This window comes from Sceloporus occidentalis, unplaced genomic scaffold (assembly GCF_023333645.1).
Source record: "Sceloporus occidentalis isolate IW3139 unplaced genomic scaffold, rSceOcc1.0.p SCAF_32, whole genome shotgun sequence".
Classification (NCBI taxonomy): Eukaryota; Metazoa; Chordata; class Lepidosauria; order Squamata; family Phrynosomatidae; genus Sceloporus; species Sceloporus occidentalis.
Window position 1 is genome coordinate 4,084,163 of NW_028317012.1, and position 12,528 is coordinate 4,096,690.

Here is a 12,528-nt window from a genome sequence, read left to right on the forward strand (position 1 = left end):
GCACACAGCTTGGGATGTAACAGGCTACAACAGAATGGCTTTGTTAATGGCTTCCCACATGGATGAACTGTTAAAGAAATGGCTGGAACACATTAGGACATAGTAGTACACATCCTGCAGTTTTTCTATTTACCCCTCTAACCACACCCATCTTCTATGGCAACCACTCCACCTCTTTGGGCCCCCTGACTTCACTATGTAACATGTCAGTCACTTCCCACAGTGCCAGCTCTGCCCCAAACAGTTGGTCAGTGCCAGTTTTATCTCCAAACTGCTTGTCAGTGCCATTTAGGTCCCGAACGGGCCATCAGTGACATCTTTGCCCCCCAAACAGCATTACACTAAATGTGTCAGTGACTGACTTTAAAGCTCCTTTTCCCCCCAGAGGAAAAAACAGAAACTTAATGCCCCCCCCCCCTTTATCTATACAGAGGTTATTTAAATGAAACAAATTTCCCCAAACCCAGTGATTTATTCTGATTTTGACACTGCGGGTGGTACAACATAACTCACATCAATATATACTGAGCCCGACAGTGGTATAGTATATAACTCCCATCAATATATGTATACTGAGCCTGGGATATACGGAGTGCTATATCATAACTTCAAAAACCACAACCGCAACATTATAACTCCCATCACTATATACTCATCCAGACATACAGCATAACGCCCAATATCACATCAGTATATTAATGTCACTTTTTAGTTTTATGTGCTGGGCCATTTGCTTTCCTAGTTTTTACGCAAAGTAGCTGTAGGTAAAAAGTGTACAATAATTATACATTGTGAGGGGCCAATTTAAATATATAAAATGACTAGGTAAACCATGAATGCAGAACAAACTATAAAAAGTTGCCCCATAAGAATGCACAAAGAATATAAACATTGATTCATCACAGACCAAACACATTCAATAGTATGATATAAAAAAGACAGAAAACTACCAAAATACTACTTTCTACTTTTAATTTCTACTTAAAAATGCACACTAGTATTCACTGATTCATGTAACTGGCATAGATAAAAGGTTGCCTCCCCCAAAGGCCAGCCCCACCACCTGTATTGCCCACATAGGACTTGCCTAGCACCCAGATTGCACACATGGGGAAGCGGACAAAGAAAGAAGACAGAGGCAAGATAAAAAGGGGGGCTGTGAGAAAGGTGATAGGGACATGGAAGCGGTCGGAAGGTAGGGGGAGATTGAAAGAGGAATTTCTGGGGAAATCTTGGAGACTCAGAGACCTTACCATTGAATCATTCTGGTTCAGGACAATTAGAGTTGTTGCCCCCATTGTTGAGCTACCACCAGGGTTCTACTTCGTCTGGGTCTCCAAAACACGTGCAGTCATGTTCCCACCAGACCAACTTTGCCGAGAGCTCTTTTGTGTGCCTGGAAAGAACAAGAATATTCATAATCAAGTATATGTATATTCTTTCTTGGAATATACCATAGTTTTAGCTGGATGGTATCAAGTGTGTGAGGGAACACCAATAGGAAGGAACCAGGCCTGTAGTCCCCTAGGGTGATCCATAAATTCATTAAATCCAAAGATTTGATTGAACCAATTCCATTGCTCCTCCATGTCACAGCAGAGACGGTTTTGTCTATTGGTGAGCCTACTTGAAGCCCCATCAACTCAATCTTTTGAGATGGGTCACTCCCACAGTACTTCCCCCTGACTGTGTATCCATTGGCTGGTTTGATGTCTCCTTCCCATCCCTCTGCAATTTGATTGGTCTCCATGTCCAAGGTTGGAGATATGAATACACCCCCCACTACCACCACCAATATTTCCCAATAAAGTATGTTCCTGTTCTGCATCCTGACCAGGAGTGTTGTGTCCATCTTTGTGACCTGGTTCCTACGAAACTCTGCAGACCAGCTACATTTTTTATTTGGTTAATTCCGAGAGCATGCGCTAAAAATGTTTTGAGTCCCACTGGGAGAAAGGCGCTATATACACAACAACAACAACATTATTATTATTAAACAGGATCTTAAGCATCAGTTCACCCTATTACATACATGACATTTATTCATATAGCGCCAGCAGATTTCGTAGCTCTGTTACATTGTAACATAGGTCATAGAAAGACCTAAATCACAGATTGCAGGTATAGGATTGTATATGTGCGCTTCTGTTAAAATGAAAGCAACCCATCATAGCAATAATTAACCATGGTTAAACCAATCCATCAAGAGACACTTGGGTATATAAATCACATCTGGGCCAAAAGTATACATTCTGTAAGCCGAAGATTTCATTTTAAAACAAACTTTATTGACAACAGAAGCTTTCAAATAAATATTATTTCTACTTGAATTCTTAGTTTATGGTCATATACTTTGTCTCCTAACATCACAACTTTAATTACATTTCACTTCAAAAAGATGATAACATCAGCTACTGATAATAATTTTCGGTAAGACAAAGTGATTAATGTTTCTGTATCAATATGAAATATGAAATCCTGCGTGTCTCGACTTGGGGATGCGCTAAGGAAATAGGATTATTGTGGGCCATGATCATCTTTAACCATATTTCCCCTGGGATCATAATGTCCCAGCATTACTAGACTTACAATTATATTTGTATGTTGCCAGATTACAATAAGTTTATAGTCATGTGATCACTTCCCCAACTTGGCAATACACGCAACAGAAGGTATAACAACCAAGATTTTTTTTTTTATTATTTACAGGATATTGTATCTCCTCTGCTGAAAATAACACCTTTATAACCAGATGCAGCATTAGAAATATATTTCTTGGTCAATCACTCAAATGCTTGGCAAAAATACTGTTCTTAACCACAATTTTGCTGTTTTTAATGTCATTGTGTAAGTAAGGAAGCTGCATATTAACAAAAAAAAAAAAAAAAGACACTTTTTGGCAATATACAGGTCCAAGTAATATGCAGCTTCACACAAAGGGTGTCTGACTTCTTTGGAGGATCTCGCCCCAGTTTGGTCCACTGTTTGGTTCGGAGAAGCATTGCTAAGACTGTGCACATGGAAGGAACCAGGAAGGAAGGACACACATGGAAAAGGTCAAGTATGTTTCCGAACATACCGACTCACCCAACACTAGCTAGCTAAGCACACAACACTAGGTACCATACCAGGAATAAAGGTTTATATGAACACTCTAGAAAGCTCAATTGAAAACTTTACAGGTTACATTGTTGTGGGAGAACTTTTGTAAGAACAAAAACCTTGCTGAACTAGCACTCATTATACTGAAAAGAAAAAAAAAAAAAAAAAAAAGGATTAGTGTGGATGCACCGTGTTGAACCCCGTTACGGTTGAGATTTCAGCTATGTCACAATGATGACAATAAGAGCACTTCCTTTTGTATTGAGCTGTGGATTCTTCAACCTTCTGCAGAAGGGCTGTGTAACATCAAAAACTACATTGGTGAGCTAATCCGTTAATAAAACCGCACTGATTTTGTCCGTGGTAAATGTCAATGTGTGAGCCATCAGCTGAGTCCAAAAGGTCACTATGGTCCTCCTGGCAGCAAAAGCTATTTCCTAAAGCATGGCATGTCAGCGCAGAGCAAGATCTAGAGAGGAGCAAAGACCAAGGGTCCTTCGGTAGCCTCTTGCCTAAGACCTTTTGAAGAGGAATGCCAAACATGTACATTTAGCCCTGCATCTCTTCCATCACAGGCCAGTAACAACCTTGTGCATATCATATAATATATGAGTCTTCCTCATTCAAGAGTTGAATTAATTTCCCTGTTGGAAAATACACATAAGAAAATAGCAATACCGGGGATAAGGAAAGAAGGTGAACTTGATTTATTAACCCCTTACGTGTCAGGTCTAATGTACAAGTTGTCTAAAAGATGGCACAAGCCATTAAAGATTGTTTGCAGCTGTACAAATAAGTACCAAGGTTGGCCGTGTGAGTTAAAGAAAGAACCTGCACATATATTGCAAAGACAAAATTATAAAGTTAGTTTAATTTACATTCGGGCCCTTACACATATAGCTACAGGAGTATTGACTTCTTCTAGCCATGACCCCTTCTAGCCATACAATGGACATGCAACTTTCCTTCATATTTGTAGATGTACTTTTGGTTTTGGGAAGATACTAACTTAAAACTAAGAAAAGCAGCCTCTCTTTTAAAAATGAAACCTTAAGCAGTGCTACACAAGCACGTTGTATGTGTGGGAGAGGAATGTGCTCTTAGTGTGCTCAGTAGCCGACTTAGCTTGGGTTCACACACGTTCAGGTCCATTATGGCTAAGTGGGATTCTTGGACTAAAGACTTTTCTTTATTATTATTATTATCATCATCATCATGATCTTTTTTTTATATAGCGCCAACAGTTTACACAGCACTTAATACAGACAAGAATTGACAGACTAAGACAAACCGATAAATTTGGTGGAGAGAGCCCAGCTCGCAAGCTTACAATCTAGAGGGAATGGGGTGACAAACATAAGGCACAGAGATAGGGTGAAAGATAGTGTGGCGATTGTATTGATGACAAGGAAGTTCTAGCAGCTAAGATGGTATGCTTCTTGGAATTTTTAGATGGGTTTTTAGATGTTTCGTGAATGTCAGGAGGGAGGGTGAATGCTGAAGGTTCCTTGGGAGTAGATTCCAGAGATATGGGGCAGCTCGAGTGAAATCTTGTAGACGGGAAAAGGAAGAGGTGATAAGTAAAGGAGGAGAGGCCTTAGTCCATGGGAAGAACGAAGGGATCGAGTAGGAGAGTAGATCTCTGTAGTTTATCTCTATAAAACCTTGAAACTCTCATTTTAAGGTTGCTATATGATTGTTATGACCCAGTATTGCTATGACTAGCTTGTACCTCCACTGGATGAAACACACACAGTTAAAATAGGATGTCATAATTGTGTAAATAATAACCGGACGGTTATGCTCTTTTGGGGGCAGACTTTATTTCCTGGCTATGCATTCTGATTATTAATCACTGTATGGAAATCTTTAATAAGGTCTTGTCTGGGCTCAGGTGCTGTATGCCTTGAATCATACATTTCACAGAAACAACAGGGACCTTTATATGAGAATATTACCTTAGTAATTATCTGTCACTGTGATTCTATCTCAGTCACTGTCACGTCATGATTCTCAGTTCTGCATGTGTTCCTTTCTTCATATACATTTTTACAGTCGATCTGTGTTGTGTCTCTATATTTGCTTGACATCTTTTACATGGTTTATAGTTATTGTAAAGCACCCATATATCCCTCTGTTGTCACTGAAATACATCTCATAGGACCCTCTAAGTACACACAACCAGGAAGGGGGACTAAAATTAGACAGAAGTATCCCTTTCTAATGACTATAACTAAAGAATGCCTGCTTTGATTTGTCCATACAAATGGATCCAATGTGCATATTATATAAAAGTAGGGCTGGGGGATTTCTTTAACTCATCTCATAAAGAATGCCTATTAAAATCCCAAGTTGCAGTCAGTGCATCCCTCTCTAGAAAGCATGCTTGCTGGACTAACATTTATCTTCATTGCGGACTGCATAGAATGCTCTTTACAAAAAGGTGGTTTATTAACGAAACCAGAGTTTGGTTTTAATTCACTGACTTTATTATGAGTTGTAAAATAAATGGTGAACTTACCCTAAGTAATTATAGTTTAATAACATAGAAGCTGAGGGCAGATAAGAACTATTCCACCCATCTAGTCTGCCCATTTTTCCCCGATGTAAGACTCAGGTCTTAATCAGTCTTTTGATCGATCTTTTCGTAGATTCAGGATAGGTTTATGCCTACCCCATGCACGTTTAAATTTCCCTCCAGTGTATTAGTCTCTACGGCATCTAATAAGAGCCTGTTCCATTAATCTACCTCTCCATAATCAGTGAGGTTACTTTCTTGATTTATTGAAACTTCAGACACTGCAGTGGTACATATCCTGGGCAGAAGGGCATACAATACATTGATATCCAAGTTACGTTCTAAAGCAGTGGCAGATTCAAACAGCTATGCATTGTATCTCATTTATACTAGAACTGAATTTTATACATAACCCCATACTGTTATGGGCCATACGGGAAGTCATGTTCCACTAAGTACTTGCACACAAAATCTTTAATGCTGCATCTTTCTTTAAGTTGGCACCTAATCATTTATATTCACCATATGCATAATAGTAAAAAGTATTTGGTTTTTTTTAGATTTATATTTCCAATTGGATTCTGCTACTGTATGAAATAATAACGACACTAATCTCTAAACTGTCTGGCAATAGGTACTGTTACATTTTGCTTTATTATATATGATGTAAGGAAAATCTAATCATTACTTTTGCAAATAACTATGTTCAAACGGAACGTATCTTATTTAATGCTACACATGCAAGACAATGCCTATAGTTTTCAAGTAAAGGACATAGGTCAATTAAATGCGTGCACACATGCCACCAAAACGGACACAAATAAGAATCAACCAATATCAGACAGCATGCAGTAGTTATTTTTTATTTATATAGCGCCGACAATTTACACAGCGCTTAATACAATGCATATATTCAAGGGGTATGACAAGACGAGAATTGATAGACTAAGATAAACCGATACATCAGATGGAAAGAGCCCGGCTCGCAAGCTTACAATCTTGAGTGATATGACTAAATATGCTCTGACACAGCTGAAGGCATTAATATTGAAAAAAATCTGTCATTATCAGCCAATGAAAGTCCTCACTCCTTTTCTTGCACATTCAGTCCACCTCCACTACCGATCCGACGGCTTCTCACTAGACACTGAGCAAGAATGATCTTGTGGATCTAGGAGGCTGACAATCTAAATATTGCACATCCAAATCTGGCATTATTTATCTGAGATCAAAATGTAATAATTTACATATTTATACACACACCAATCATTTTTACTTCTATTATCCTTAATGCACCACAATCAGCAAACAACCTATAGGTTAACTACATCAAGGTAAGTTGACTGTATATTCTGCATGCATTTTTTATATGGATTGTTCATGCTATATCATTAGACAGTTAAAACAGACACTCACAAGCACATATTCATATACAGTTTTGTTCTATATTAAATATGTATAATATGCACATATTTGTTATCAGAATTTAGTTTTACCTTATTATTACATATATATTACCAGTACGTTATATCTTAACATCGCTATATTTTATTGGATCAGGATCCAAATAATTAAGTTAGCGCTAGTGTGGTGTACTTCCAAAATATGTTTGTATTTGTTGTCGCATTACTTCATATAATTTGTCAACTCTTTGCCAGTCCTTACAGTTATTTTGTATAATTTTTTTGTTATACATAATATATATATATATATATATTTTATAGTATTGCTGGCATAATGTACATTTAATTTGTCCTGTTTAAGCTAATTTGCATGTATAAAAGGCAGTAACATGGATATGTTGTGTGGAGTCTACATGTTTTCTTTGAAATAATAAACCCAAAAGTATATTGAAAACACAAGTGGTCAGATTCAGAGATTGTTCTACTTGGAGATCCAGAGTGGCTGGCCAATACATCTGTCGGCATTTGGCTGAGCTTTACTACATAAAAACTGCTTGACTGCCCCTTTTAATGGGTGCATCACCATAAGTGAACATGAGAGACCAGACAAAGTGGGCCATTTTTTAGATTATAACATTTGGATATTCTGTCAGGTTCATCATCTCAGCCCTTACTGGATGTTGGGAGTCCAGAGCACAGGAGTGTAAGAACGCACACAGTGATAGACACACACTTCACATACAAGACAAAAACTGAATGTTTGGATATCGGTATATTAAACAAAGCAGATACATCTCACCATAAGTAGCAGAGTAGGAGGCATATCATGTATACAGACTGCTGGGGAGTATGAAGGTAGAATAGTCCAGGTAAGAATCCAAAAGGGTCTGGGACAGGCAGCAAGCAAAAAGGGGAAATCCAAGAGGCAGTCCAGGTCAAACAGGTAACAGGCTGGCAAAAAGGTAAATCCAATAGGCAGTCCGGGTCAAACAGGTAACAGGCTGGCAAAATGGTAAATGCCAGCGCCAGACATGAACTCTACCTCCAGAGTAATTTACAACTCTGTTACTGAGAGGCAGCAATATCAAGTCTGTCCATTAGGTCAGGTGTGAATGGCACAGGCTTCAGGTGAGGGAGGCAGCGTAATAAAGCCTGTTGGTTAGGACAGGTGTGGTGATAGCATAGGCTTCAGGTGAGGGAGGTATAGATATAACATAACCAAACACAGCAGAACATAAATACACAGAACATGGATTATATACATGGTACAGGACGCCACAAAGAACAGGCAACAAGGCAAGGAACACAGGGGATGGAGTGAGTAGCTGAGATCCTCAGATGTATAAGAGAAAGAGGACAACGGTACATAAAATACAGACACAAACAAACAAGACAGCAAGCTGTACAGAGTTCAACTCCAGGCAGGCCTCTTAAAGGGGCGGCCACGCCTGGCAGCTTACAGGGCTGGGGCCGAATCCCGACACTTTCAGATGAGTTGGATATTTCTAATCTGTCTTATCTTCTTTGAGTTGTAAGAGTGATGTCCCTGATGTGCTTACTTCTACAGGACATGGACATAGCTGAAATGGAAGAAAGGCCCTTTTCTTACAGTTCTACTGTCATGGGTAATTTATGGAACAGAAGTATGGACTATGACTATTTCTTATCTGGAGCGGAAGGTCTAGAAAAAGGTAGTAAAGTAAAATTATTGGCTAGGCTCTTCATTGGTGTCACACTGGCTAGTGTTATGCTGGTGTGTGGAACAGGCAATTTGATTTTTATTTTGACATTGATCATGAACAAGAAGTTACGTAGCATCACTAATATTTTGATTGTCAACTTGGCAGTGTCAGACTTTCTTGTTGCTGTAGTCTGCTGTCCCTTTGAAATGGACTACTATGTGGTACGCGAACAGTCATGGGCTTTTGGACATGCTATTTGCTCTTCTGTCAGCTATCTGAGGATGTTGTCGCTCTACGTGTCCACAAATGCTCTTCTTGCAATTGCAGTGGACAGGTAAGCTGTGGCTCATAACAAAAATCTTAAAGAACAACATTATATCACATAAGGAGAAAGGCGGAGGAAGTGATGCATAAAAGAGGCTTATATTGAGGAGATGTGAACCAATGCGAAGAAAACTTTATTTCAATGTATATTGATGCGAAACATGATGGCACTATAAAAAAAATCAATAAACAATAGTTTCTAAAGAATGTGAAACATATAAAATCTAAATGAAGCAATAGGTAAATGACTAATATCAGAAAGAGTGATCAGAGCTAGACTTACCCCAAGGCACACTAGGCATTATTATTGTTCTAAACTATTATTTTTGTTTCTCCAAGGTATGTTGTCATTGTACACCCTTTGAAGCCACGCATGCGGCTACAGACAGCATGCAAAGTATTGCTTCTGGTCTGGCTTTCCTCTATTTTGGTTGCAGCGCCCACTGCCTACTTTGCCACGGAAACCATCTTTGATGCACCAAAGGACTCCAGAGGCAAGGTTTTTTGTGGACAGATCTGGCCAGCTGAAAGGGCGTTCTTTTATAAAACCTACTCACTTTTTCTGTTGGCTGTGGAGTTTGTGGCTCCAGTCTTCATTATGAGTCTTTGCTACATTCGCATCTGCCATGAGCTTTGGTTCAAGGACCTGCCTGGAGTGCAGACAGATCAGCTTCGTGGTCGCTTGCACGCAAGGAGAAAAACTGTTTTAGTATTAGTCGCTGTGCTCTTGGTTTATATCTTGTGCTGGTCACCATTTTACAGCTACTCCATCGTCAGAGATTTCTTCCCTGGCCTTCTTTTACGGGAAAGACATGCCATTGCTCTCTACTATATAGTGGAATGCATTGCTATCAGCAATAGCATTTTTAACACAATTTTCTTTGTAACTGGAAGAAATACCATTTGCTGCTTTAAAAAACTGATTAGTCCCTGGGAGAAAACCACCATCTCTTTGGAAAGAAAACCTACATTAAATGAATGCAAAACATCGACCCATCCAACACCTGTTTGAAAAGTTTCTGGAGTCTGAGGAAAACTGTGGTTTCAACTTCTTCACTTTATTATCCATTAGGAAGGGCCAACACGCTTAGGCTTCTTCAGTCAGATTGGCTGAACTGAGCCTACAGAATGCATTACTTTGAAGAAATCTCACTGATTAAAATATGCATCACACACAGCCAGCCATGATTGTTCTGCAACAAAGACTCACCAGGGTTCAACCTTCACAATGGATAGTAAAGTGAAGGAACTTAAACCATAACTCTCCCTTTAGTGAATACACCCATCTGATTGTTAGTATCAAGTGTGATGTCTGCCATATCAATGTCAAACCATCACTGCTTGTCAAGTAGTTCACTGTTATGTGCAAAGTTTGTGATTGCCAGCGGCAGTAGTGTAATGGCTGCATTTAATTTAGGTACACATGTATAGGTAAGGGACATGCTAAACGTGATAACTATATTATGTATACTCTGTCAATGAATATGTCATTTTATTCCTTATTTCATGAGGAATGGAACATTTGTTTTCCTCTCCAAACACGTATACAGTGAACTTTCTTCTAACTTAAGAGCAATATTCATGTGTAAAAGGTTTGAGTTTTGTTATAGCCGGGCTCCATCTGATTATTTCTGTCCTCAGTTACACCTAGATTAGTAATCCCCCCCCAATAAAATGATTGTAAAGACTGTATGGCTAGGTTCTTGATTTTGTACATCTGTGGAAACAGGACTGCTTGAAACCCCTGAATGCCCCAATACTTACCATATAGGGCATAGACATTAAATGATATAATATAATATAAATGGCAGGTATGGGAAAAAGATGGATAAAAAGAAACATCCCTTACATCTTGATGTTTTTGGACCCATGTAAATTATACAAATCCATTGAGAAGCCGTTAGACATCCCCCCCCCCCCCCCCCGATTAGGATCTGTAAAGCTTTGCAGTCCCAGTGGGACTGGCCATAGGTGGTCAGACTGCTGCGATGTAACACACAAAAGACAGGACTGTCTCTAAACAACTTTTACAGGGAGTTTTAAAGAGAAAAAAAAAAGGAATGACAGATATCTTTTGTTTATTTTTATCTATGTAATGTAGCACTTTTTGGGTTTTTTTTAGTGGTACTCTAGGTGGAACAGCACCTTTAATAGCCATTGAAACCAGTCTGCTCTCCCAGGTAAGCGAGTGCAAGGTGAGCCTAGTAAAAGTTTTTTTTCCAGCTCTGTAAGCCTCCATACTGTTACATTAATGGTAGCTATTTTAAGATGTATTTTTTTCTTCTTCTGCAGGGCTGCATTTCTGTGAAATGCAAGTTGGTTCCTTTCTCCTCATAACATATCCACCACAGAAATTCTAAACTCCATGCAACCCACAAAATAGCAGATTAGACACTGTAGTCCAATAAACTGAATGAATGAATATATATATATATATATATATATATATATATATATATATAAAAAACACTTTCAAAAAGATGGTCAGCACTCCAGGTCTTTAAATTGACATTTTCATTTTATTGAATTGAGTGCTGACCATCTTTTTGAAAGTGTTTTATATGGAAACTGCTGGTTACTAGCACCGGGCTTGGAACATTTGGAATGGTGTGCAATGGACTCTGTGAGTAAAAAAAAAAAAAAAATATATATATATATATATAAAAACAAAAAATTGTTTTAACAAAAACGCAAACACCCCCATTCAAGCCAATTCTTTATTCACCAAACAAGAACCATTGCATGATGTTATACACTTTTTTTTTTTTTTACAATACAAAGAAAATAATATTAACATCTCTCAGGTCTTACAACATTCCAAAATTGAATAAAAAAAAAAAACAAACTATTAAATTAATTTTGGACTGGTTCAAAGTACTGGCTTGGCAGATTTTTAAAAAAATGTTTTTCCTTCTTTCTCTATATTAAGATCCACGATTTGTTCCCTACAAAGCTGCCCCTCATCTATGCATTATTGGAATTTGCACTGCCTTTTTTCTCCTGGGTAACAAATCGAACACATACATTAATTGGATCAAGAGCGGGCCCTTATCAATACGAATCTTTATGTGGAAGAGCACGGAAATTATTTTCTTGCTGTTATTTCTTCACACATTATGTTCAGGGCATTTCTAATGGTGATCCCACAACACAAATCTAGATTCCTGTGTTATATACCTCGATAAAATAGGTGTTTTTGTTTTGATGATGAAAATAACTTAGGTTGCAAAACCATTAATCCAGCCTAAAGCAGAATTAAAATAAAGACCGGTTAGGTTTCACTTCCAACTACCTCTTGGTAATGTGCGCTCTGTGGTTCGTCTTTCTCCCTACATATTTTTGGTGTCTGCCTTCACATCTCACTTAGCGTCTTGTTTGTTTTTTTTTTTTTTTAAAAGAAAGTCTTTCATTATGTATATCTTATAGGATACAATGTGAGCACAGTGTATTTCTGCCATGCCTACAGTTTGGTGGACTAACATTACAACATAGCAGCTTT

At 38.3% G+C, this 12,528-nt stretch overlaps 1 protein-coding gene across 1 annotated transcript; it reads left to right on the forward strand.

The window, feature by feature from the left end:
• Window positions 1–8,668: 8,668 nt before the first annotated feature.
• On the forward strand, window positions 8,669–10,041 carry LOC149298558 (prokineticin receptor 1-like). Its single transcript, XM_089487318.1, has 2 exons — window positions 8,669–9,039; window positions 9,369–10,041. Exons 1-2 carry the CDS (start codon window positions 8,669–8,671, stop codon window positions 10,039–10,041), a joined length of 1,044 nt encoding a protein of 347 aa, XP_089343444.1.
• Window positions 10,042–12,528: the final 2,487 nt, after the last annotated feature.

Bases quoted from the DNA above. Each gene is read 5' to 3' on its own strand.
- LOC149298558 (XM_089487318.1), top strand. From the start codon at position 8,669: ATGGACTATGACTATTTCTTATCTGGAGCGGAAGGTCTAGAAAAAGGT. The intron at 9,040-9,368 runs GTAAGCTGTGGC...TGTTTCTCCAAG, and splicing joins CTTGCAATTGCAGTGGACAG to GTATGTTGTCATTGTACACC.